We start from the raw sequence: 27,834 nt of genomic DNA, 5'->3' as shown, positions 1-27,834 counted from the left end.
CATTTTACAAGTGGGCTCCCCATGGGCCAGAGGGGAGATATCTCTGAGAAGGTCTGAATTCAGTGAAGAGAGCCATGTGGAACTGAATTCTGAAAAGCTTCCTGAAGGACCAGTGGGCAAAGTTTGTCCTTATTGTCCATCCCACTTAAAACACAGGGACGGGGACTTCCCTGGTGGTCCAGTGGGTGAGAGTCTACCTTCCAATGCAGGTGACGTGTGGGTTTCATCCTTCGTCGGGAAACTAGGATCCCACATGCCAAGGGGCAACTAAGCCTGCGCGCCTCAACTACTGAGCCTGCACGTTCTGGAGCCCATGCTCCACAACGAACACCCCCGCGTGCCGCAACTAAGACCCAATGCAGCCAAATAAGTAAATAAATATTTTAAAAAACAAAAAATAAAAAACACAGGGACGATCTTGCATGTTCCTGAGTAAAGGAAACTTCTCTTGCAAGGTCTGATCACACTGACACCAAGCAATTAATTATTCTTTCTCAGAAAATCAAAGAAAAATGTTAAAAAAACACAGAATTGCAAAACCATTGCTGCTGGTGCGGAAAACACTGAAAGGGGTCAGCTTAGAAATAAGCTGTGAGCAAACTTCTTCATCATAAATAGAGGGGCTTTGTTGGAAGGTTTCACATCAATCCAGCCCATCCTTCCTCACTTGCACAAAACAGTCAAGAGGGCCCTGAGGGAAATATCTTTATAACACCTCACAGCTCACAATTTTAATAGATCACACAAAAAGGAAGAAAACGGAATAAGAGACTAACTGGTTAAACTAGGTTTTGGCTGTTAATATAAACCATCATTGATATCTTTACCAAGTACTCATCAAAATAGCCTAAAATTATTTATTAGTTACCAAGGAACTTTTCCAATATAGAAGATAAAGAGGAGAAAGCAGGCAGGCCTCAAAGGAACCTGAAACATACTATTTTTTTTTAAACACATTTTTAAAAGAAATAATTTGTGAATTTTTTTCATCTAAAAACTCTGCTGTTAAAGTTTTTAAAAATTGAGACTATAATGTTTAGAAAAGAATGATATGAGTTAATTATAGACCACCAAAAATTATTCCAGAAATAAATACTTATTTACAGGAAAGGAGAAACTGAATGAACTAAGATTTACTCCAACCTACAAAAAAAATTATATATACAGAATCAAGAAAGAAAAAGTAAATGCATTCACACAAAAAATACTTTAAATGTTCCTCTAAAAAGGCACCATGTAGTGACAGAGTCAGTCATTTCTTGCCCCAGGTGTCCTCTCCCCTGACCTCTACTCCATGCCAGGAAAAGGGAAGGGCGTGACCCACAACTAAGTGAATCAAGTCACTGTCCCCCTGGCTGAACAGGGATTGCAAATGGAAGTTATCTTCTCATATAAATAATTACGAAATGCATAAGCCTGTAGTCAGCAGGTTTGCAATTCTCATCCTCATTTGTATAATTTAAACAAATTTTAAATGTACTATATTCTAAAACCACAAATCATATATCACGACTTAATCATCCATATCCAAACGACTCACCATCCAACTGCATCCAGCTCCCACCACCTACCTGCACTACTATGTGTTACCATTTCATTCCGTTTATCTGTCTCCCTAGTTTTCTCCGTCTACGTCTCTCCTCCGCTCTCCTGCTGTTCCTGCACTCTTCTCTATTTCCTCCCTCACACCTGGCCTGCCCCACTCTGCAACCTGTTCCCCCTTGTTCCTCTTTCTCCCCCACCTCCGCTCCCTGTCTACCCTCTCTGGGTTACACCTCTTCTGGTCCCCTTACATTCCGTTCCTCCCCACTCGCCGGCACTTCAGTTGGCGACGCTTCCTTCCTGCTCTGTCTTCCTCTGCTCTTCGTGTCCCCCTTTGTCCTCTTTCTCTCCCAGCACCTGTTGCTCTGAAAGCCTTCGTTCCACCTTTTATCCTCTCCCGGACTCACTGTGTGCAGGGCCTCACCACTGCTGCCCTCGCTCCTACCGCTGATCCAGGCCTCTCGCCATGCTGCTCACCCGGAGATCCGGCTTTTTAAATTTACTTCTCTATTTTATTCGCCCGCTAGTTTCAAGGCTAAATCTATTTCATTTCACTATCTCTTTGCAAGTCCCTCAGCCACCGTCTAAGTTCCCATTGGTTCTCCCTCATTCTTTTCTGCTTCTCAGTTTTTCTATCCCTCTCTCGGTCGCTCTGTCTCTGCTTCTCCTGATCCCCCTTCGCCCCCATATTTAGAAAGATGGCGAGTGAATAAGATGCCCGCCTACCGCAAGAGGCCATTTTCCACCTGAGTTGAACTTGGGACGGAAGAACCATGGGTGTCCACAAGGCTGGCCCAGGTCACGTCCCCCTACTAGGGGTGAGGGGAAGGGCTGACCAAGAAAGAAGCCTGTGGAGCAGAAGGACCGGCCTGAGGAGACGCGACGACAGAGGCGCTGGGAGGGAGGGAGGGGGGGGTCTCAGGAGAGGGGCGGGCTCTGCAGAACCCCAGGACCGGGGAGAGGACGCGGCCGGTCCGGGAGCGGGGCGGCCGGCGCTGCCCTCCAGGGGCCGAGAGGGCGAGGCTGGGGGTGGGGTGGAGGGCGAATCCACCTCGCGGTCAAGGACTTTACAGGGGGAGGCCGAGACAGTTAACAGGTTTTAAGCAGTGAAGTGTTGCGAAAGGCGGTGTCTACGTGGACCGAAGGTAGAAAATACAGGGCAAGGACCATCCTCAGAGAAATTTACAACCCGAAGAGAAAAGATCCCCGAAAAGATTCAGACCGGCTAGATCTGAATTTACCTGGGGTAAATTCAGGGTCGGGTGTGGGGATTTTAGGTCCGTAGTCATTCACAAGACCCTGAGGAGGGAGTAAGAGAGGCCCCGGCACGCGGATTTTCACTAGAAAGTAGAAACTCACCCTGTGTCTTATGACCCTGTCTCCGCCGTATCCGCTTCCAGGTCCTCTGGAAATTGCGCGCGCGATTAGAAGCAGGGCCTCCGGGGGGCGTGGCCTGGGCGGAGAGCTTCCAGCGAGGAGCCGGAGGAGGACGAAGCCCAGGTCTGAGAAGGGAGAGGGAGAAGCCCTGGGAGGAGGCGGGCACCGAAGGTGCTTCCCAGTAACTTCACGTGCTTAGTTTAAGTGACTGTAACAGTTTTAAGGTAAAAAGCTTACAGTTGTGTGGGCCAGTTACGTCGGAAACTAAGATGTTTCCTCTTAAGATGAAAATGGTTTAAGTAAGGGAATATCCTGTTGGTCCAGTGGTTAGGACCTTGGTTAGGGAACTAAGATCCTGCAAGCTGCACAGCTGAACAAAAACCAAAAAACAAATCAAAAACAACAGGAAAACACCACACACACACACACACACACACACACACAAAACAAAAACCCGTCAGTGTCTTTTTGGCAAGAGTTTGCTTTCAAGTCCTGCTAGTGAGACTGAAGCAAGTTGTGACATGTGAACTTAGTTGCGGCACGCATGTGGGATCCAGTTCCCTGATCAGAGATTGAACCCGGGCCCCATACATTGGGAGCACGGAGTTTTATCCACTGCGCCACCAGGGAAGCCCCCTGTATATTGCTTATTCTTAAAAGGAAACTGAAGAACATTGACCTTTTCGAACTATTTCACTAAGCATTCCAAGCACAAAAATGTTTGTTCTTTTAATGATTTCTGAAAATCTTCTATATTCTAATATTTTTGGTTTACTTCCTATATTCACTTCATGTAAATCAAGGTTTATGCCATGGCTTTTATTCTAGCACACACACAAAAAAAACCACATAAAATATATTCATATAGTGCATATTCGTGAAAGTACGTCAGGTTTTAGGTGGTGTGAAAAAGAAATAACAAGGCCAAGGCAGAGTCCCTTCACCCCAGGACAGCAAACCAAGTCTTAATTGTAGTTTCATCCCTCCCTAGAATGTGGCCTGAAACCAGTAACTCTGCAATTTCCAGATCAACACTAGTGAGGTTATCTAGAGTAAGACCTCAGCTGCACGACTACCCAAAATAGGAGACCTAGCCTCAAACATTCCTTTTTTTTTGTGCCAGTAAGTCTGTCTTAACCCACTTTCTCCCTACAAAAGCGTTCATAACTGTACAGCTCCTTGAGCACCACCCTATTTACTAGGTGGCATGCTGCCCTATTCATGAATCATTCAACAAAGCCAATTAGATGTTTTTTTAAATTAATTTGTGTTGCGTCTTAGTTGCGGCACGCATGATCTTCGTTGTGGCGTGCAGGACCCTTCATTGTGGCGCGTGTGCTCTACAGCCTGGGGGCTCAGTAGTTGTGGCACCTGGGCTATCTAGCTGTAGCACACAGGCTCAGTTGTCCTGCAGCATCTGGGATCTTGGTTCCCCGACCAGGGATTGAACCCACGTCCTCTGCGTTGGAAGGCAGATTCTTAACCACTGGACTAGTAGGGAAGTCCTAGCCAATTAGATCTTTAAATTTACTCAGTTCCATTTTTGCACATTAATGGAAGTCAGCCTCTAAAATGCACTGCTATGTTATTTTCACTATAGCCATCCAAATATTCTGGAATAGAGTGTGGAGAGAATAACTCAAGTACAAATTATGAGTATGTAATCTCCCCAAGTATGCTGCTTGATTCCTTCATTGAAAGAAATTGTTACAGATACATTTTCAGCCCTGAGAGCCTAATAGCGCATTCTCAGTTTCTGTAATATATTACTGAGGTGGGATAAAACTGTGTTGGTAGAAGGAACATGATTAATCCGTGGTTTAAAAAAAAGTGATTTATTAAATGAGGCCTATCATACATTCTGAATAAAACAGCAGCAGCAATTAAATGTGAATCATATAACTACAAATACTATTTGGTTTCTTCTGATTAAATTCCACTCTTGGTTAACCGCTCTCTATTCAATTTCCAAGAATAAGACTAATTTTTCAGACTTCCCTGGTGGCACAGTGGTTAAGAATCCACCTGCCAATGCAGGGGACAGGGGTTCGAGCCCTGGTTCTGGAATATCCCACGTGCCGCACAGCAACTAAGCCTGTGTGCCACAACTACTGAGCCTGTGCTCCAGAGCCCATGCTCCGCAGAGAAGCCTGCACACCACAACAAAGAGTAGCCCCTGCTTGCCACAACTAGAGAAAGCCCATGTGCAGAAATGAAGACCCAACGCAGCCAAAAATAAATTTACTGAAAAAAAGACTAATTTTTCATTAACGATTGCCATTCAGTGGAGAACGTAACCACCATTTCCAGTGCATTATTTCTAACAAATAACGAGTCCTAGTAACCTGTGACTCTCCTCCCATGAAAAGTCCAGTCCTAAATGCTTGATCTGTTCATGGTCAGTTGGTAGAACATTCTGTACTATAACCCACCATCTATGGATGGGCACCTTGAACATAAGCATGATAACTGATATCATAGTTTTACATTATTCTCTGCCCTTCCCTGATTCTAATTCATTCAATATTGTTACGTAACTCAGTATTTTTTTTTTCTTTTTGGCTAGGTCGGGTCTTAGTTGTGGCACATGGGATCTTTATTGAGGCATGCAGGATCTTTCATTGCAGCAGACTGGGTCTTTGTTGTGGCAGGTGGGCTTCTCTCTACTTGTGGCATGAGGGTTTTCTCTTCTCTAGTTGTGGTACGCATGCTCCAGGGCACATGGGATCTGTAGTTTGTGGCATGCAGGCTCTCTAGTTGAGAAGCGCAAGCTCAGTAGTTGCAGCGCGTGGGCCAGTTTCCCCACGGCATGTGGGATCATAGTTCCCTGACAAAGGATTAACCCACATCCCCTGCATTGGAAGGTGGTTTCTTTTTTTTTTGCGGTATGCGGGCCTCTCACTGTTGTGGCCTCTCCCGTTGCGGAGCACAGGCTCCGGATGCACAGGCTCAGCAGCCATGGCTCACGGGTCCAGCCGCTCCGTGGCATGTAGTATCCTCCTGGACCGGGGCATGAACCCGTGTCCCCTGCATCAGCAGGCGGACTCTCAACCACTGCGCCACCAAGGAAGCCCGGAAGGCGGATTCTTTACCACTGGACCACCAGGGAAGTCCTTTAGTATTGTTTTTCCAGGAAAGGTGGATATGAATGAACCACACCTAGTGAATTTGGCCCCTTCGTCTTGACTCCATCCCAGAGACCATCAGGAAATTCTGTAAGAAAGGTATAAAATCAAGACTTCAAACCTTAGCTTGAAATTCATAAAGTAGCAATGCAGCCTTTTCAAGAATACTCAAATGAAATACTCTATAATTTATTAGAACAGAAGGGCCATTTCCACATATCCTTGCTGCAGTGATACACGTCATAAGTTTTAATATTTTGTGACTTGTAATTATTCTGTAGTATGTAACATCTCAGGTTAATCTCAGAGAAGACTCAGTTATTCCTAGTATGGATTATTGTATGTATGGTGTGTTGTAAGAATTGGCCAAAAAATTTACACATTACATTTGTAAGGATTCTCACCAACATGAATTCTTTGGTGAATCTTAAGAACACACTGTTTCTTAAAGGTATTTCCATGTTTAATATATCTGTATAGTTTCTGTCCTGCATGAATTCACTCATTACACCAAAGATGTGAATACTTGATAAAGAAAAAAACTTTACAACATTCATTACATTTGTAAGGTTGCTCTTCAATATAACTTTTTCCTTTTTGGCTGCTTTGGGTCTTTGTTGCGGTGCACAGGCTTCTCATTGCAGTGGCTTCTCTTGTTGCAGAGCACATCCTCTAGGTCCACGGGCTTCAGCAGTTATGGCACAAGGGCTCAGTAGTTGTGACGCATGGGCTCAGTTGCTCCGCGGCATGTGGGATATTCCTGGACCGGGGCTCGAACCCATATCTCCTGCACTGGCAGGCGGATCCTTTTTTTTTAATAAAGGTTTATTTATTTACTTATTTGGCTGCATTGGGTCTTCATTGCTGCACGGGGGCTTTCTCTAGTTGTGGCGAGTGCGGTTCACCCTTGGTTACACTGCCCGGGCTTCTCCTTGTGGTGGCTTCTCTTATTGCAGAGCATGGGCTCTAGGCACGTGGCCTTCAGTAGTTGTGGCACACGGACTCAGTAGTTGTGACTCATGGGCTCCAGAGCACAGGCTGAGTAGTTGTGGTGCACAGGCTTAGCTGCTCCGCAGCATGTGGGATCTTCCCAGACCAGGGCTTGAACCCATGTCCCCTGCATTGGCAGACGGCTTCTTAACCACTGTGCCACCAGGGAAGCCTTATAACTCCTCTTATGTTCCACAGTTTTGGTCTTTGGGTAAAGCCTTAGCCTGCACATTACTTTTGTATGGTTTTTCTGAAAGATGTATATTTTCAAGTCTAGTGCAGTGTGAGGCCTGGATAAACCTCTGTCCATACATTTGTACGGCTTCTCCTCAATATGGACTCTCAGTTGTTGTATAATACTTGAACTCAAGGTAAAACTGTTGCCACTCCCACTGCATTTGTAAACTATTGCTCCAGTATGTTCCCCCTTTTATGTCTGGGTAAAATCCTTGCTATGCACATTAGATTTGTGTGGTTTGTCTCCAAGACATATATTCTTATGTATCCTGAAAGTAAGCAATAATTCAAAACTTTGCCACCCTCCTTGCATTTGTAAGTACAAAGTATGTGGTGAACCCCGAGTGTAGGCAATACCTAAAAAGCCTTGCCACATTCAGTAAATGTGTAAGGTTTTGTCCAGTACGGATTACCTGATGACTGGTGAAATGTGACCCGAGTAAAGGTTTTACACACTCATATCATTTGTAAGGTTTCTCTCCAGAATGAATTCTTTATAGAATACTAAGGTCAAACCATTCTCTAAAAGCCTTGACACACGCAATACATTTACACAGCTTCTACTGAGTATGAATTTTCTCATGAAGCCTAAGGGGTGAACACCTTCTAAAAGCCTTGCAACACTGATTACATTTGTAACGTCTCTCACCAGTGTGGATTACCTGGTAACATAGGCTTGAACGCAAAATAAAGACTTTGCCACAATCAAGTCATCTGTAAGTTTTCTCTCCAGTATGAATTCTCCGATGATACACAAGGTGAGACCTATAACTGAAGAATTTTGCACATACTTCACATTTAAATGGTTTCTCTCCTGTATGGATTACCTGATGGGAAGTTAAGGTTGATCGCATACTAAATGCTTTGTTACACTCATTACATTTGTAAGGTTTCTCTCCAGTATGAATTCTACGGTGAGTCACGAGTTGTGAACTTTGTCTGAAGCTCTTGCCACACACATCGCATTTATGTGGTTTCTCTCCCGTATGGATTACCTGATGGGAAGTTAAGGTTGACTGCACGCTAAATGTTTTCCCACATTCATTGCATTTGAAAGGCTTTTCTCCTGTATGAATCCTCTGGTGATTCACTAGGTGATAAGTCTGTCTGAAGCCCCTGCCACATACATTACATTTATGTGGTTTCTCTCCTGTATGGATTACCTGATGGGAAGTTAAGCCTGATCGCACACTAAATGCTTTGCTGCACACATTACATTTGTAAGGCTTCTCTCCAGTATGAACTCTACAGTGAGTCACGAGGTGTGAATTTTGACTGAAGCCCTTGCCACAAACGTCACATTTATGTTCTGTCTCTCCTGTATGGATTACCCGATGGGAAGTGAGGCTCGAACGCACAATAAAGGCTTTGTCACACTCATGACACTTGTATGGCTTCTCCCCAGAATGAATTCTCTGATGGATTTTAAAGTGTGATTTTTGACTGAAGACCTTTCCACATACGTCACACTTGTATGGTTTCTCTCTTTTATGGATTATCTGATGTGTAGTGAGACTTGAACGCCGAGCAAAGGCTTTGCCACATTCACTACACTTAAAAGGGTTCTCTGCGTCATGAATTCTTTGGTGAATCCTGGTTTCAGACTGTTGCCTAAATGACTTCCCACACTCACTACGTTGGTAAGGCCTCTCTCCGGTGTGGACGACCTGATGATTAGTTAGGCTTGAAAGAGCGATATAGGCTTTGCCACACACATCACACTTGTACGGTTTCTCTCCAGTGTGAATTCTTCGGTGAATCTTGATGTAATACCATTGCTTAAAGGCCTTGCCACATTCAAAACACTTATATGGTTTCTCTCCAGAATGACTTTTCTGATGGTCAACCAGGCTTGAACTTTGGCTAAAAGCTCTACCACACTCATTACATGTGTAAGGTTTCTCTCCCCTATGAATTCTCTGATGTCTTGTAAGATGTGAATTTTGACTAAAGACCTTGCCACACTCATTGCATTTGTAAGGTTTCTCTCCAGTATGAATTGTCTGATGACGTGCAAAGTGTGAATTTCTAATAAAGACTTTGCCACATACATCACATTTATATAATTTCTTTCCTATATGAATTTTCTGATGTTTAATGAGGTTTGAGTGAAAATTAAAGGTTTTGCCACACTCATTACATGTGTAAGGTTTCTCTCCACTATGAATTCTCTGATGTCTTGTAAGATGTGAATTTTGAGTAAAGACCTTGCCACACTCACTGCATTTGTAAGGTTTCTCTTCAGTATGACGTCTCTGATGATTTGCAAAGTGTGAATTTCGACTAAAGACTTTGTCACATATATCACACCTATATAATTTCTTTCCTGTATGAATTTTCTGATGTCTGATGAGATTTGAGCGAAGAGTAAAGGCTCTGCCACACTCATTACATGTGTAAGGTTTCTCTCCACTATGAATTCTCTGATGACTTCCAAGGTGTGCTTTTTGACTAAAGAGCTTGCCACACTCATTACATTTGTAAGGTTTCTCTCCAGTATGAATTGTCCGATGACTTGCAAGGTGTGAACTTCGACGAAAGACTTTGCCACATACATCACATTTGTACGATTTCTTTCCTGTGTGGATTATCTGATGTCTAGTGAGGTATGAGCACCGACGAAACATTTTGCCAAACTGACGACATCTGTAAGGTTTTCCCTTGTATGCTTTCTGTTCCTGTGCTGGTCCTGAAAGATGGATAAGATCATTCCCATATATATTAGAAATGTTGGCCTGGACACTAGGAGTAATTCTTTCAAGTATTGAAAATGAGCCTCTACTGTTGGTAGACTTCACAGCTTGATTACATTCATAAATTTTCCCTTCAGTTTGATATATCAGCAGTTTATCTCGAAAGCTTGATCCAAGCCTATTTTCAACAGGCTTGTTTCCTGCATCCCTTTTCCAATGTTGATTTCTTTTATAAGTGAGATTTTCTTTACAGGTTAAAGGCATTCCTTTGCAATTTCTTTCATCATCTCTCCACTGATACTCAAAGTCATGCATATTTTCCTGGATTTCCTTGAAGTAAAAATCTCTTATTTCACGGCTTTCACGTGTTTCCAACATCACTGTTTGGAATACTTCTCCTCCATCACTGTTCACTTTAGGTTGTAATTTCTTCATTACATATATATGACAGATATCTACAAGATATAAAGAACCATAGGAATCCTATTAATTATAGTTCAGAACAAAGTCATTTCTTGTTGATAACATGATATTAAACCAAAAATAATACTTATCCTGAACAGAGTAATAAAGCTTCCCAAACAAAATGTTCAAAATTTAAGGAACAGTAAAGAAATATGATCCCTTACGAAAGAAAGTGATCACATGTACTTCAAAGTAATCTTAGGTGGGGTATAACGTTTAAAAATTGTGAATCACTATGCTGTACACTCGAAACTTATATAATATTGTAAATCAACTACATGTTAATAACAAAATAAGGATATATAACTGAGAAAAATTAAAAAATTAAAAAATAATAATTTTAGGATAGCCTAGTTCCAAAACACCCTATGACAAAAACCCTAACGCTGTACAAACTTGTATTAGCTCTCAAAAAAAGGGCATTTTCCCACCATGACCCCAAAGCACAGTAATTGGCAGTAAGCATACTGCTGTCTTTTTTTTTTTTTTTTTTTTTTGGCCACACCAAGTGGCTTGTAGGGTCTTAGTTCCCCAACCACGGGTCAAACCTGGGCCCATGGCAGTGAAAGCGCTGAGTCCTAACCACTGGACTGCCAGGGAATCCCACTGCTGTCTTGTAACTGAGGAGAAAAAAGTATTATATTGTACAAAATTTCTGCATATTTGTACGTAAGTAAATGCTAAAGAACCGACAATGCGTTATAATGGTAAATAATCCAAAATAAGCTTACCTGATGGATAATGTAAACAAATGGCAGTTTAGTATTGAAAACCAGATAGCATTGAGCTATGGCCTATCTAGGCAGTTACCTTAAATTATTGGCCCCAAAGTGTATGTAATACAGTGTGCATTGAAAATTTATTTATGTATTTATTTTTAATATTTATTTACTTTTTTGATTTATTTTTGGCTGCATTGTGTCTTTGTTGCTGCGCGCGGGCTTTCTCTAGTTGTGGTGAGCAGGGGCTACTCTTCATTGTGGTGCATGCACAGGTTTCTCATTGCGATGGCTTCTCTCGTTGCAGAGCATGGGCTCTAGGTGCACAGGCTTCAGTAGTTGGGCTCGTGAGCTCTAAAGCACAGGCTCAGTAGTCGTGGCACATGGGCTTAGTTGCTCTGCAGCATGTGGGATCTTCCCGGATCAGGGCTCTAACCCATGTCCCCCTGCGTTGGCAGGTGGATTCTTAACCACTGAGCTGCCAGGGAAGCCCTGAAAATTTATTAACTAGGATCAGAGACAATGTTGTTGGGATCAATTACAAATAAAAACATCCAAGTTATAATGTGGACAAACGGATAGCTCACAATAAACATGAAAGTTAGTATTTTTTAAAAGTAACCTTCAAATCTTTACTGTGAAACATGAAATATTCTAAGCCCAATTTTCAAATAAGGGCATCAGACTCACAGGGTTCATGTACATGAAACCAATTTACACAGAAAGTAAGTGAGAGATACAGGATATGAATACCAAGAGTTCACAAAGAAAATTTCAAGGGTGAGCTGTATATAGCATTATTCAGCCATCCTTCCTGGAAACGGTTTCGGAGGCACCACCTCTGCACATATAAATTAAGGTCCTGCCTAGTGAAATTAATTCACTGTAGGAATACACATGATTTTTTACAATGTGAAAAGTGTGGGAAGACAGTGGGATGGGTGAAAAAAGGCTCTGGGAATTAGGGAGTTCAGAAGTAAAAAACCAAATACGCTAACAAATAACAGTGTATTCCATCCACATCAAGGGACCATGTGAGGAAAGGTCAGAACTGGGAAGGCCAAGAATGGAGGACAAGGAGTAATGGACGTGTGGGAACACAGCTTGTGCTTTCTAAACTGTGGGAATGTAACTGTACCAGGGCAATGAGAATACTGAATGGGGAAGAAAAGAAGAACTGGTTTAGCAAGTAGTATTGTACCATCTCATTTTTAACCACGGGACTTATACCATGGGCATGCAACAAAAGCAAAAGAAATTTAAAAAGGGAGAGAGTGTGATATTGTAAAGAGAAAGCAGGTTTTTATCTCTAGCAATATCTAGTATGAAATGTACCAATTTTAATATCCATGAGTTCCATTTCCAGGAATATATATTCAAGAGAAAAACACGGGTTTCTCTGCTGGCTCAGTAGTTAAGAAACCGCCTGCCAATGCAGGGGACATGGGTTCAGCCCTGGTCCGGGAAGATCCCACATGTCATGGAGCAACTAAGCCTGTGCGCCACAACTACTGAGCCTGCGCTCTAGAGCCCACGAACTGCAACTACTGAGCCCACGTGCCACAATTACTGAAGCCCGCGCACCTAGAGCCTGTGCTTCGCAACAAGAGAAGCCACTGCAATGAGAAGCCTGTGCACTGCAATGAAGAGTAGCCCTGATCACTGCAACTAGAGAAAGCCCGTGCTTGGCAACAAAAACCCCCCCAAAAAAGAGAGAGAAAAATACACAGACATTACCGGAGATACATCCAAGAATGTAAGAAGCAGGATTTGGAAGGAAAACATAGGAAAGGGCCATCAAAAGGAGATAGATAAGTTTATTCTGCACATTTTCTTGCAGATACAATGAAACCTTACAGTATAGCAAAGCAGGGAGACAAGAGTTCACAATGATAATCTCCTAGCTGGGTGGGCAGTTTGTTTCAAGAAACAAAGATAACAGGAGGTGTTTCCCAAGGTATGAGCATTTTAAGATGTGATCATATTAGTTAAAAAAAGAAAAAGAGGACTTCCCTGGTGGCACAGTGGTCAAGAATCTGCCTGCCAATGCAGGGGACATGGGTTTAAGCCCTGGTCTGGGCAGATCCCACATGCCATGGAGTAACTAAGCCTGTGAGCCACAACTACTGAGCCGGTGCTCTAGAGCCCATGAGCCACAACTACTGAAGCCTGCGTGCCCCAACTACTGAAGCCCGCGTGCCACAACTACTGAAGCCCGTGCTCCACAACAAGAGAAGCCACTGCAATGAGAAGCCCGCGCACCACAACGAAGAGTTAGCCCCCACTTGCCACTAGAGAAAGCCCGCTCCCAGTAACAAAGACCCAACTCAGCCAAAAATAAATACATTTAAAAAGAATCTTATTAACTAAATTATTAACTACCTAACATTGTAAAAATTTTAACAATTTGTCATATCAACTTTTTAGACTAAGACTCCTTATTTGGTATTAAAAACAACAGTGTCCCTTTTGCTGTCCTGCTCTAATTACTGGAAATCATAGCACTGGATCTTTTAACACAATCTCTGCCATAAAAAAGACATGAAAAAAAAAAAAGACATGAAAAATGATGTTGGCAAGATAGCAGACCAGTAAACTCCAGGCACTTAGCCCATGGAGACACTGAATTAACAACAATATACAACAAGAACAAAAATCTTTGTGGGTTTTGTTTTGTTTTGGTTTTCGTTTTTTTTGGCTGCACCACATGGCTGGCAGGATCTTAGTTCCCTGACCAGGGACTGAACATTGCCCTCAGCAGTGAAAGCACAAGTCTTAAAGACTGGACCACCAGGGAATTCCCAACAAAATCCTTTGGAATAACTCTAAGAACCAGGTGAGAAGCTGAAACACCCAAAGAAATGCCTACACTCAAAACACAGAACCAAAAAGTGTAATCATGATTTTTGACTCAATCCCTCCAAGGCACAATAAGGTGAGAATAAACAGGAGAAAGTTTCCCAGTTCCCAGCTCCTCCTTTAGGAGAAAATGCAAATCAAACCCTCAAGGAGATATCACTTCACACCTTTAGAATGGCTATTATCAAAAAGACAAGAGAGGGGGAATTCCCTGGTGGTCCAGCAGCCAAAAAAGAAACAAAAACAAAAAAACCAAGAGGTATGAGTGTTAGTAAGGTTGTGGATTAAAGAGAACCCTACCGTACTATCAGAAGATTATAATTCGTTTTAGTCACTGGAAAAAACTAATTACAGTCAAAATATATTTTTTTAAAGTACCACATAACGTAGTTATTCCACATGTGGGTATATACCGAAAAGAAATGAAGTCATCACTATCACACAGAGGTACCTGCATTCCTATGTTCATTAGAGCAGTATAAGCCAGAGCCAGGATATGGAAACTACCTAAGTGTCCAACTAATGAATGGACAAAAAAAAAAAATCTCATTTCTATAGAAAATGAGATATTATTCAGCCATAAGAAAGAATGAAATCCTGCTATCTGTACCAACATGGAGAGCATTTGAAGGGATTATGCTAAGTAAAATAAGTCTGAGAGAAAAACAAATAAAGAATAATCTCACTTATAGTTGGGGGGAAAAAAAGCCAAACACAAACAGAAAGTAAAATAGTGATTACCAAAGGCTGGGGCATAGCAGAAATGGGGAGATGTTAGTCAAGATGAATTAGTTCTGGGGATCTAACATACAGCATGCTGACTATGATTATTAATACTGTATTATATACTTGAAAGTTGTTAAGACAGTAACCTTCAAATGTTCTCACCACACAAACAAAATTGTAATTATGTAAGTTAATGGATGTTTTAACAAACATACCTGGTAATCTTTTCAAAATATAAACGTGTAGCAAATCATTACACTTAACTTACACAATATTATATGTTGATTATATCTTAAAGCTTGAAAAAAAATACAAAGGAATGCACATAAAAGATACTGGTTTATCATGTGAATAAAAATAATTTAAAAACTGAAAATAAAAAGAAAAAAAGACCATAGGAAACAGAGTCAAAGCTAGAAAGAAAAAAAATTAAATTAAGAGATATACAAAAAGAATAAAAAACTATAGAAAATCACAAAATTAAAAGTTGGTTCTTTGATCAGATAGACATAATAAACCCTTAAGTAGATTAACTAACCAAAAAGAGAGAAGGCCGAATAACTAAAATAAAAAATGAAAGTGGGGGCATTACAATTGATTCCACAGAAATAAAAAAAAAAATAGAATACCAAGAACAATTCTATGCCTAAATATTGCAAAATCTGAATGAATTCCCAGAGACACACACCTATCAATAGAGTCATGAAGAAATAAAAAATCTGAACAAACCCATTCCTTGTAAGGAGACTGAGTCACTAACCAAAAATCACTGATCAAAATCAAAGGAGAGGGCTTCCCTGGTGGCGCAGTGGTTGGTAGTCCGCCTGCCGGTGCAGGGGACGCGGGTTCGTGACCCGGTCCGGAAGGATCCCGCATGCCGCGGAGCGGCTGGGCCCGTGAGCCATGGCCACTGAGCCTGCGTGTCCGGAGCCTGTGCTCCACGGTGGGAGAGACCACAGCAGTGAGAGGCCCGCATACCGCAAAAAAAAAAAAAAAAAATCAAAGGAGGACTTCCCTGGTGCTCCAGTGGTTAAGACTCCGTGCTTCCACTGCAGGTCAAGGTTTGATCCCTGATTATGGAATTAAGATTCCACATGCCGCATGGTGCAGCCAGAAAAAAAAAAAGAAAGAAAGAAAGAAAGAAAGAGAATCCAAAGGAAAGCTAGATAGCGTCACTACTGAATTCTACCCAACATCTTAAAAGAATTAAGATCAAGCTTCTTCAAACTCTTCCCCAAAATTTGAAAAGGAAACACTTCAAAACTCATTATGAGACTAGAATTACTCTAAAATCAAAGTCAGTCCAAAACCGGACTTCCCTGGTGGTGCACTGTTTAAGAATCCTCCTGCCAATGCAGGGGACACAGGTTCGAGCCCTGGTCCGGGAAGATCCCACATGCTGCAGAGCAACTAAGCCCATGCACCACAACTACTGAGCCTGTACTCTAGAGCCTGCGAGCCACAACTACTGAGCCCGCATGCCACAACTGCTGAAGCCCGTGCACCTAGAGCCCGTGCTCTGCAACAAGAGAAGCCACCGCAATGAGAAGCCCGAGCACCACATCGAAGAGCAGCCTCCACCGCCGCAACTAGAGAAAGCCCGCACACAGCAATGAAGACCCAACGCAGCCAAAACTAAAATATAAAATAAATAAATAAATCTTAATATTGATGCAAAACTCATCAATCAAACAAGAGTAAGTGATATTTAACAGTACTACAAAAGGATTATACACTACAACCAAAGAGGATATATTCTTGGAATGCAAGGATGCTCCAACAAATGAAATCTTTCAATGTAAAACTGCACATTAAATATAAGAAAATACACTACATGATTATCTCAACTGATGCAGAAAAGCATTTGACTAGTTAACAGCCTTTCAAAATAAACACACTCAATACAATAGGAATAGAAATAAATACAGTAACACAATAAAAGACTAATATAAAAAGCCCACAGCTAACATCATACACAATGGGGAAAGACTGAAAGCTTTTTCTCTCAGATCAGGAACAAGACAAGATACCTGCTCTCACTATTTCTATTAAACACATAGCTGGAGTTCCAGCCAGACAAATGGGCAAGAAAACAAAATAAAAGGTATCCAATTAGAGAAAGGAGAAGAAAATTATGTCTGTTTAGAGATGACATAACCTAATATGTAGAAAAAACATGAGATTCCACCAAAAAAATCCTGATATAAGTAACTAATGAATTCAGAAAAATTGGAAGATATAAAGTCAACATGTAAAAATTGTATTCTATATGTTAATGATGAACAATTAGAAAGAAAATTGAGAAAACATTTCCATTTCAAATAGCATCAAAAAGAATAAAATACTTAGGCAAAACCTTAGCCACATAAAAAAAACTTGTACACTGTAACTAAAATCGTTGCTGAAAATTATTAGAAAATACACAAGTAAATGCAGATATCCCCAGTTCATGGACTGAAACACAATATTGTCATTACGTCAATACCAACAAAATGATCAAGAGATTCAAAGCAATACCTAACAAAACCACAATATCAATTTTGGAAAAAATAAACACTTACATCCTAGGACATACACTGAATCTCAAGAGACCCTGAATGGAAAAACAATCTAAAGTTGAAGGTCTCATACTTCCTTATTTAAAAACTTACTAAAAAGCAAAACTAATAGTAAGAGTATGGTACCAATATAAAGACAGACAGAAACACCAGTGGAAAAGACGTCAGCAATAAACTCTTGCATATACAGTCAAATGATGTGCATTAACAATAAACTCTTGCACATACAGTCAAGATTCCTCAATGAGGGAAAAGCAGCCTCTTGAAAAAAAGATGTTGAGAAAATCAGATACCCACATGCAAAAGAATGTAGTTGGACTGCTGCATGAACCCATGTAAAAAATTAACTCAAAAGAGAACAAAGATCTAGGGACTTCCCTGGTGGTCCAGTGGTTAAGAATCCACCTTCCAAAGCAGGGAAAGTGGGTTCGATCCCTGGTCGGGGAACTAAGATCCCACATGTCGTGGGGCAACTAACTCCACACACTACAACTATTGAGCCCGCGTGCCACAACTAGAGAGAAGCCTGTGCGCCACAACGAAAGATCCCACGTGACACAACGAAGATACCACATGCTGCAACTAAGACCCAACACAGCCAAATAAATAAATAAATAAATAATTTTTAAAAAATAGAACAAAGATCTAAACATACAACCTAAAAGCATAAAACTCCTAGAAGAAAACATAGGAAAAAATCTTAATGGCACTGGATACAGCAATGATTGAGAACATACGACTGCAAAAGCACAGCAAACGGAAGTAAAAACAGATAAATTGGACTACATCAAAATTACAAACTATTGTGCATCAAATCACATTCAGTAGAGTGAAAAGACAATCTGCAGAACGGGTAGAAAATATTTGCAAATCATGTATGTGATAATGGGTTAATAGTGAAAATATATGAAGAACTGTAACAGTCTGGTCACCAATTTCACAATGAAGGGCCATTCCCCAATTCAACCACCCACGCATTACAAAAAAAAACAAGAACACTAAGAATACCATAAAAATATGAACCTGCTGACTAAATAAATAAAAGTCAAGTTCATTTATAACGCATAGAGGGACTTCCCTGGTGGCACAGTGGTTAAGAATCTGCTTGCCAATGCAGGGAACACGGGTTTGCTCTCTGGTCCGGGAAGATCCCACATGCTGCAGAGCAACTAAGCCCACAAGCCACAACTACTGAGCCCATGTGCCACAACTACTGAAGCCCGTGTGCCTAGAGCCCGTGCTCTGCAACGAGAAGCCACCACAATGAGAAGCCCATGCACCGCAACGAAAGTAGCCCCCCTTGCCGCAACTAGAGAAAGCCCACAAGCAGCAACGAAGAACAAATGCAGACAAAAATAAATAAATAAGTAAAAATTTACTTAAAAAAAAGAAAAAACAGTACTTCATTGAAGGCATCATTCAACTTCATAAGCTCTCTCATTAAGACACTTCAAAATGGGCTTCCCTGTTGGCGCAGTGGTTAAGAACCCACCTGCCAATGAAGGGGACACGGGTTCGAGACCTGGTCCAGGAAGAGCCCACATGCCGAGGAGCAACTAAGTCCGTGAGCCACAACTACTGAAGCCCGTGCACCTAGAGCCAGTGCTCTGCAAAAAGAGAAGCCACTGCAATGAGAAGCCTGCGCACCACAATGAAGAGTAGCCCCCGCTTGCCTCAACTAGAGAAAGCCCGTGTGCAGCAACGAAGACCCAACGCAGCCAAAAATAAAATAAAATAAATTATTTTAAAAACACACACACACACACACACACACACACAAAGATGCTTCAAAATAGTATTTGTTGGGCTTCCCTGGTGGTGCAGTGGTTGAGAGTCCGCCTGCCGATGCAGGGGACATGGGTTCGTGCCCCGGTCTGGGAAGATCCCACATGCCACGGAGTGGCTGGGCCCGTGAGCCATGGCCGCTGAGCCTGCGCGTCCAGAGCCTGTGCTCCACAATGGGAGAGGCCGCAACAGTGAGAGGACCACATACTGCAAAAAAAAAAAAAAAAATAGTATTTGTTGAGGTTGGATAAACAATGACACGTACACGGTATGAAAACTGTGGAATGAACAGTTTAGTCAAGAGAACCAGAGATATGAGGATGTGAACTTGGACAATGCTGACCCAAGGAGAAATTCCTATACCATTTATTGAGGCTCCAAGGGGATGATGACTAGTATATGTGAAAAACATTGTCACAGTTGCTCTTGAGACACGCTTTTGTGATACTCCTCAAAACCAGAAAAAAAAAAACTGGAAACACTTATCAGTCAAGTGTTTCTTTGTGGGTTTTTTTTTCTAGCCATGCAGCATGTGGGATCTTAGTTCCCTGACAGGGGATTGAAACTGCGCTCCCTTCATTGGAAGCACAAAGTCTTAACCACTGGACCACCAGGGAAGTCCCCCCACAAGCTCCTGTGATGCTTTCTATTTCAGTATCCTAGGACATGCTGACTACTCTAGTGAATAGCTTCAAGTGGTGCTTCTGTATGTAGCAGAATAATATTGCGACGAATTAGTAAACATATCTCCATCAAGAATGCTATGTTTCCAGACTTCACTGATGGCGTAGTGGTTAAGAATCCGCCTGCCAATGCAGGGGACACGGGTTCGAGCCCTGGTCCAGGAAGATGCCACATGCCACAGAGCATCTAAGCCCGTGCGCCACAACTACTGAGCCCACGTGCCACAACTACTGAAGCCCACACGCCTAGAGCCTGTGCTCCGCAACAAGAAAATCCACTGCAATCAGAAGTCCGCGTACCACAACGAAGAGTAGCCCCCGCTTGCCGCAACTAGAGAGAGCCCACATGCAGCAACGAAGACCGAACACAGCCAAAAATAAATAAATAAATTAATTAATTAATTTAAGGAAAAAGAATGCTATGTTTCCAAGTAAACCCACTCCACAGGAGAGTGAAGTTATTCAACACCTAAAGACGGCTTACCACAACAACAAACAAACAAAAGGATGAAATATCAAATACCTAAGAATGGGTATTTTAAAAGCAGTTTCAGAGGCAAAATCATGCAAACTAAAGAAAATATGACATCAACAAGAGTCTACATTCCCAGACTAAGTAGAGAGGTAAAAGAACAAGAAAAATACAATATATTGGGGTCAGATATTATAAAACTTTAACACGGGACCATGGGCTCTACCCATAGTCGCCAAGCTCAGAGATTCATATATGCTCCCCATGTGGGATTGGGGATCAAAGAGCATCTCTTCGTCCATACTGTTTATAGTTTTCCTAAGTAACAGTTACAGAAGATCCAACCCATTTCCCCATTACACACACCCAGAGGTATGTGGCAAAAGCAGAACAGAAGAAATGGCTGAGGGGGAATTCCCTGGCAGATTCACTGGTTAGGATTCCGGGTTTTCACTGCCACGGGCCCAAGTTCAATCCTTGACTGGGGAACTAGGATCCTGCAAGCCACACGGCACAGCCAAAAAGAAAAAGGAAAAACGAAAACAAAAAACGAAGAAATGGCTGAGGGATCTGAATGGCAGACATGACCTGAAACAGATCCATGCAGGTTCTGAGATGCCAGATGGAATCAAAGAGCAGCCACTGTTTTCCCATCATTTAATTAGTTCTTCCAAGTACACCAAACTGAGACAGGTCCAGGGGTTTGGACTATGGAGGCCTCAGCTCTTATCTCTATGGACTAAAAACTGAAAATCCCATGCAATCAAGTATAGAAGAAGAGACCAAGAGGGAAACAGATTCCTTTGAAACAGCTCACCACGTGCTACTCAAATCAAGCAACAAGACCCAGACGGCAGAGTGTAGATCACGATAAAGACCTTGCCTTTGATTCTACTGGAGCTGCAGCACCACAGGGAGGTGAAAGGATGAATTTTACACATTGAAGGATAGTGTGCTATGTTGGGGAGAAGAAAAATTTCCCCTGAGAAAAGTTCATAAGTAATAAACTTAGAATTTCCTAAAGAGCTCTCCAAACACCATTAATGGTGTGGCTTCCTCTCTGCCCATCTGAGTTCTGACCTGTGTTCATACTTTTGATACATCCCCAGCCATTGTTTTTTTGCTATTTTCATGTCACTCTGCACAGTCAAGGGCTCTTCCTCTTGCTCCAAAATGCAAATAATATTGAGGTCAGGAACAGAAATAACTACCGAAAAGAGAAAATAAATAATATGTTGTAGGTTTTCCAGAATCCCAGCTCTTTGATCAGCACAGGAGTGAGCACACAACAAATGAATCTCAAACAATATTTCACAAATTCATTCATTCACTGCTTGCCTCCTTCTGAATGCAGAGAGAATAGTATAATATGCAGATAACTGGCTTTCTTCCAAGAAGTAGTGACTCAGGGCTTCCCTGGTGGTGCAGTGGTTAAGAATCTGCCTGCTAATGCAGGGGACATGGGTTCGAACCCTGGTCCAGGAAGATCCCACATGCCGTCGAGCAACTAAGCTCCTGTGCCACAACTACTGAGCCTGTGCTCTAGAGCCCGCGAGCCACAACTACTGAACCCGTGAGCCACAACTACTGAAGCCTGCACACCTAGAGCTTGTGCTCCACAACAAGAGAAGCCGCCACAATGAGAAGCCTGCGCCCTGCAATGAAGAGTAGCCCCCGCTTGCCACAATTGGAGAAGGCCCACGTGCAGCAATGAAGACCCAACGCAGCCAAAAATAAAAATTAAAATAAATAAATAAATTTATTTTTTTAAAAGATAGTGACTCAAAGAACAGCGGTATGAAATAGGGAATCAGATATTTTAAGTTTCCAATTGGGCTTTGTCAATACTTAAGCTCTGGAACAACTCCTGGTGTATCATGAAGTGGGCAGATCACCAGAAGAAAGGACAACGTTAAACTCCTGACACTACACCATGAAGCTTTTCATGTCTGAGTCAACAGGGCTTCGAGCTCAGTGAAGCAATGCAGGGACTCCCAAAAGGTACAGAAGGGAAAATGCAAAGATACATAAGGGCAGATCCCAATGTCTAGAGGGAAGTTATCCTCACCCAGGGAGACCAGGTTCTTGTAGGTCTCCAACATCACGTCCCTGTACAAGGCCCTCTGAGCAGGGTCCAGGCATTCCCACTCCTCCTGAGAGAATTCAATGGCCACATCCTTGAAGGTCAACTGTTCCTGAAATGAAAACACATTTCAACAAGGGGCCATGAGGAGAGTCCTTATTTTCACACAAAATGAGAAGAGGAGAGAGGGGTAAGGATCAATTCAGTTGAAGTATGTATTCTGACAGATCCATGTTAATGTATTTAGAGCAAATGATGGGTCTCAAATTTTAATTTCTTATGCTTTTTCATAGAGATTATAATATCTTCCATTCAATATGGATTTTTCATTTTTTTGGACAATACATGAAATGCATACAAATAAAATTCAACAACAGGATGTCCAGGCAGAAGTGTTAGATATGATGTTTCACACGCTGAGTGATATTCAATATTTAGAGGAGCTACAGTATGACTGGTGTCTTCAGAGATGACAAGTCCACAGTGGCTTTACAGAAAAGTCAAAATCTTAAATTATGATGATGATACCAAGAGCAATGACTAAAGGTGTCTGAATGCTTCCTATATGCTAAGTATTACTCTAAATGTTTTACATGTATGAACTTGTTATCAACATAATAGCTCATTAGAGAAAGTCCCATTTTTATTTTTCAGAGGAGTAAACTGTGTCCAAGACACTCTAAGAAACTTGCCTCAGAACAAACAGCTAGGAAATGGCACTGCAAGCATGAAAACTCAGGTGGAAGATAAAACTCAGGTATCTTCTGTACGACGAAGAAGCTTTGTAAATAAAATCTTAACATTTTGGGTCTATTAAAAAAAAAGAAAAAAGCACATAGCTAACATCAAAATCAATGGTAAAAGATGAAAGCTTTTCCTCTAAGGTCAGAAAGAAGGCAAAGATGTACACTCTCTGCACTACTTTTCAGCAACGTACTGCAATACCCAGCCAGAGCAATTAGGCAAGAAAAATACAGAAGTAAAATTATCTTTTTTTTGCAGATGACAAGATCTTATATGTACAAAACCATAAAGATACCACAAGAAAAATGTTATAAATAAAAAAGATATTAGAAAAGTTGCAAGATACAAAATCAACACACAAAAAAATCACTGCTTTTCTATACACTCAAAATGAATAATCTGAAAGGAAACAGACAATCATTTTTACTATAGCATCAACAAAAAAAAACACTTAGTAGTAAATTTAGCCAAAGAGGTGAAAGACTTGTACACTGAAAACTACTAAACTCTGCTAAAAAATAAACAGAAACACATCCCCTACTCATGAATTGGAAGACTTAATGCTAGAATTCATATGGGATTTTAAGGGATTCCAAGTCGACAAAACACTCTTGAAAAAGAAGAAAGATGGATGCCGTGCTGTTTTAGATTTCAAAACATATTAAAGGGCTTCCCTGGTGGCGTAGTGGTTGAGAGTCCGCCTGCCGAGCAGGGGACACGGGTTTGTGCCCCGGTCCGGAAGGATCCCACATGCCGTGGAGTGGCTGGGCCCGTAGCCATGGCCGCTGAGCCTGCGCCTCTGGAGCCTGTGCTCCGCAACGGGAGAGGCCACAGTGGTGAGAGGCCCGCGTACCGAAAAAAAAAAAAAACATATTAAAAAGCAAAATAGCATGGCATTGGCATAAACAGATATTTAAACGAATAAACCAGGGATTTCTCTGGTGGTCCAGCAGGTAAGACTCCATGCTCCCAATGCAGGGTTTGATCCCTGGTCCAGGAACTAGTTCCCACATGCGTGCCACACTAAGAGTTTGCATGCCACAACAAAGAAGTCTGCATGCCGCAACTAAGAAGTACGCATGCCACAACTAAAGATTCCACATGTCACAACTAAACATGTCGCAATGAAGATCCCGCGTGCCACAACGAAGACCCAGTGCAGCCCCAAAATAAATACATAAATTAAAAAAAAAAAATGAATAAAACAGAACATTCAAAAGTAAACCCCTGCACATACGCCAACTAATTTTTGACAAGGATGCTAAGACTACACAATGAGGAAAGGACAGTCTCTTCAACAAATGCTGCTGGGAAACGGAGTATCTACCAGTAAAAGAATGAAGCTGAAACATTACCTGCATCAAACTTAAAAAACCTTCTGTGTGTCAAAGGACACAGTGAGTAGTGTGAAAAGACAACCCCAAAGGAATGAAGGTGATGAAGATGATTTAAAGAATCTCTAAGTGTCAGAGACTTAGGTTGATTTCATAGTTCAAAATCAGTGATGGAATAAAACACCCTCTATCACTGATGTCTCTGAACTTTCCATTCCATTCCCAATGATTAAGATTTTGAATGAAGTACACTCATTTAGCTTCAAGTGTACTAAAACAGTCAGAACTGATTTCCCCTTATTGGTCTATGTTCTAGATTTTACCAGGTATTTGTACATATTACTGTGTGACTTCCACGTGCAGCTTCTTTATCAGGGTTTACAGAGAGTGGACGTTACAACCAGATGGGGCCCCTAAGCAATCCCTGCTGCCCAATAGCACTGACACGGTGTCTCCAACTCATGGGTGTGAAGCCCTGCCCAGGACTATGCCTAGTGGAGACTCTAAGTGGAGATGACAGGCCCTGAGGGAAGCCCCCTGGTGAGTGTGAATGTATAGGTGTCAGGCTCAGAGTGAGAGATTAGCGAGTCCAAAGAAGGGCATTTCAGGAAGGACAGACAGAAGAAACAACTGAGAATATGACTTTACCTGAGAAAGAGCCATTTCTGACTCCTTTTCTTTCCTCTTCCTCCTCTTCCGGGCTTCTTACCCAGGTAGCAATACTCTTTAGATGTTGACCCTGAAAGTTGGAAACATGCCGTTTAATGCTTGGAATCAACACACCTCCTTCCTGAGTCACCACCACACACACAGGGAAGCCCTCAGCATGTGGAACAGACGGTCCTCTGCTGCCCACTGTCCCAGGAGGGGTTCAGGACAGTAACTCCCACACAGAGACCAACAGGTGAGTTTTCCCACCCTTTCCTTCAGTTCAGGCTCCCCTCCTGGTGAGGCCCTCACGTACACAGCAGCAGCGGGCACCTCAGCTGGACCCGACGATCCCCTTCAGGTCACAGACCAGCCCTGATCCATCCCCACGCAGAGCAGAGCCCTCACCCTCAGCCCAGATCTCAGCCCTCAGGAACGGGAGGACCTGGAGCCACGATGCTCAAATGGATACAAATTAGAATCACCCAGGGAATTTTAAATATTACTGAGGCTGGGCCAAACCTCAACTATTTGAAGGGGAATATCTGGTCAGGGGACACAAAACATATGTGCAAAATGCATCAGCAATCTAATGGGAAGCCTGGGTTAAGCACCACTCAGAGGAATCAAGCCCAGCACACCTCTCACTCTGTCTTTTCCAGCTTTACTGAGGTATAACTCACTAATGAAAATGGTATATATTATATATATGGTGTACATGTGATCATTTGACAGGCATATGCAGTGTGAAATATTTATCACAATCAAGGAATTAACATATCTATCAACTCACAATTACCATTTTTCATGTCTGTACGGTGAGAACACTTAAGATTTACTCTCAGGACTTCCCTGGTGGCGCGGTGGTTAAGAATCTGCCTGCCAATGCAGGGGACACGGGTTCGAGCCCTGGTCCGGGAAGATTCCACATGTTGTGGAGCAACTAAGCCCGTGTGCCACAACTACTGAGCCTGAGCTCTAGAGCCCGCGAGCCACAACTACTGAGCCCACGTGCCACACCTACTGAAGCCTGTGCGCCTAGAGCCCGTGCTCCGCAACAAGAGAAGCCACGGCAATGAGAAGCCCGCACTGCAACGAAGAGTAGCCCCTGCTCACCGCAACTAGAGAAAGCCCGTGCATGTGCTCGCTTCGGCAGCACATACACTAAAATTGTAACGAGAAAGCCCGTGCACAGCAACGAAGACCCAACACAGCCAAAAATAAATAAATAAGTAAATTTATTAAAAAAAAAAAAAAGGCACCACGTAGTGACAGAGTCAGTCATTTCTCGCTGTACGATTCCTGTCCATAGTCCTCTACCCCATGTTAGGAAAAGGGAAGGGGGTGACCCACAATGGAGTGACGTCACTGCCCGCTGGCTGAACAGGGCTTGCAAATGTAAGTTATCTTCTGTTACAAATAATTACAAAATGCACAAGCCCTGTGCACAGGAGTTCTGCACTTCTCATCTTTATCTGTATAATGTAAACAAACAAGTTTTATTTGTATTAGATTCTAAAGCCGCAAATCAATATATTACACCTTAATCATCCATATTCAAACAACTCACCATCCATCTGGATCCAGTTTCCCCCCTCTACCTGCACTACTATGTGTTTCCATGTCATTCCGTTTATATATCTCTGTATTTCATTCTCTTTTTATTCCCCTCTGCTCTACTGCTCTTTCTCCCCGCCTATTTCCTCCCTCACTCCCGTCCTGCCGCACTCTGCAACTTGTTATTCCTCTTGTTCTTCCTCCTCAACCTTTCTGATTGCCCAAAACCTCCATATATTCCTTCCTCTTTCTCCATCTCTGCTCCCTCTCTGTCCTCGGGTTACACCCCTTCTATCCCTGTCACCTTCCCTTTGACTTCCACTCTCTGGCACCCCACACGGCTACGTCTCCTTCCTGCTCTCTCTTCCTCTGCTCTCGCCTCCAGTTGTCCTCTTTCTCTCCCAGCACCATGTTGCTCTGTTGGCCATTCTCCAAATAAGTTGAACTAGGGACCGAAGAACACTGGGTGTCCACGCAGAAAGACCGGCCCGAGGAGAAGCGAGGACAGAGGGGCGGAGAGGGAGTGAGGGGGTCTCCGGAGAGGGGCGGGCTCTCCAGAATCCCAGGACCGGGAAGAGGACGCGGCCTCTCTGGGAGCGGGGCGGCCAGCGCTGCCCTCCAGAGGGCGAGGCTTGGGGGACGCGCATCCACCTCGCGGAAGAGGGCTTTACAGGCCGAAGGCGGAGACAGTAAAAGGTTTCAAACAGCAAAACGGCGCGAAAGGCGGTGTCTACGTGGACCGAAGGCCGAAAACCCAAGGACCGGGACGGGCCTCAGAGCGATTTCAACCCCAAAGGGAAACGACCCCCACTGTGAATTTCTTTAGGATGTAAGGGCGGGGGCGAGTACTTAAAATTCCGCAGTAAGGGGCTTCCCTGGTGGCGCAGTGGTTGACAGTCCGCCTGCCGATGCAGGGGACACGGGTTCGTGCCCCGGTCCGGGAAGATCCCACATGCCGCGGAGCGGCTGGGCCCGTGAGCCATGGCCGCTGAGCCTGCGCGTCCGGAGCCTGTGCTCCGCAACGGGAGAGGCCACAACAGTGAGAGGCCCGCGTACCGCAAAACAAAAACAAAACAAAACAAAAAAATTCCTTAGTAAGTCCCACACTCTGAGGATGTATGGGGGGGCCCCGAAGCGCAGACACAGTAGAAAGAAGAAACTCACGCACCGAAGAGCGACTTCAGCTCTCCGTGGTGACCCAGGTTGGTCTCTCCGCTTCCGCGTCCGTGGAACACTG

The 27,834-nt window shown here is 42.9% G+C and overlaps 1 protein-coding gene across 1 annotated transcript; it reads right to left on the bottom strand.

Moving 5' to 3' along the window:
* Positions 1–2,960: 2,960 nt before the first annotated feature.
* LOC111180973 (uncharacterized) lies at positions 2,961–27,834 on the bottom strand. Its single transcript, XM_022585911.2, has 4 exons — positions 27,766–27,834; positions 25,041–25,131; positions 22,300–22,426; positions 2,961–10,419 (listed from the first exon to the last, which is right to left on the bottom strand). The coding sequence occupies exons 2-4, from the start codon at positions 25,053–25,055 to the stop codon at positions 7,982–7,984; spliced, it is 2,580 nt and encodes an 859-aa protein (XP_022441619.2). The 5' UTR covers positions 25,056–25,131; positions 27,766–27,834; the 3' UTR covers positions 2,961–7,981.

This window comes from Delphinapterus leucas, chromosome 20 (assembly GCF_059928025.1).
Source record: "Delphinapterus leucas isolate spDelLeu-1000000601 "Yukka" chromosome 20, BTC_Dleu_Yukka2, whole genome shotgun sequence".
Taxonomy (NCBI): domain Eukaryota; kingdom Metazoa; phylum Chordata; class Mammalia; order Artiodactyla; family Monodontidae; genus Delphinapterus; species Delphinapterus leucas.
The sequence above is the reverse complement of the archived record's forward strand: the minus strand, read 5'-3'. Positions and strand labels throughout refer to the sequence as shown.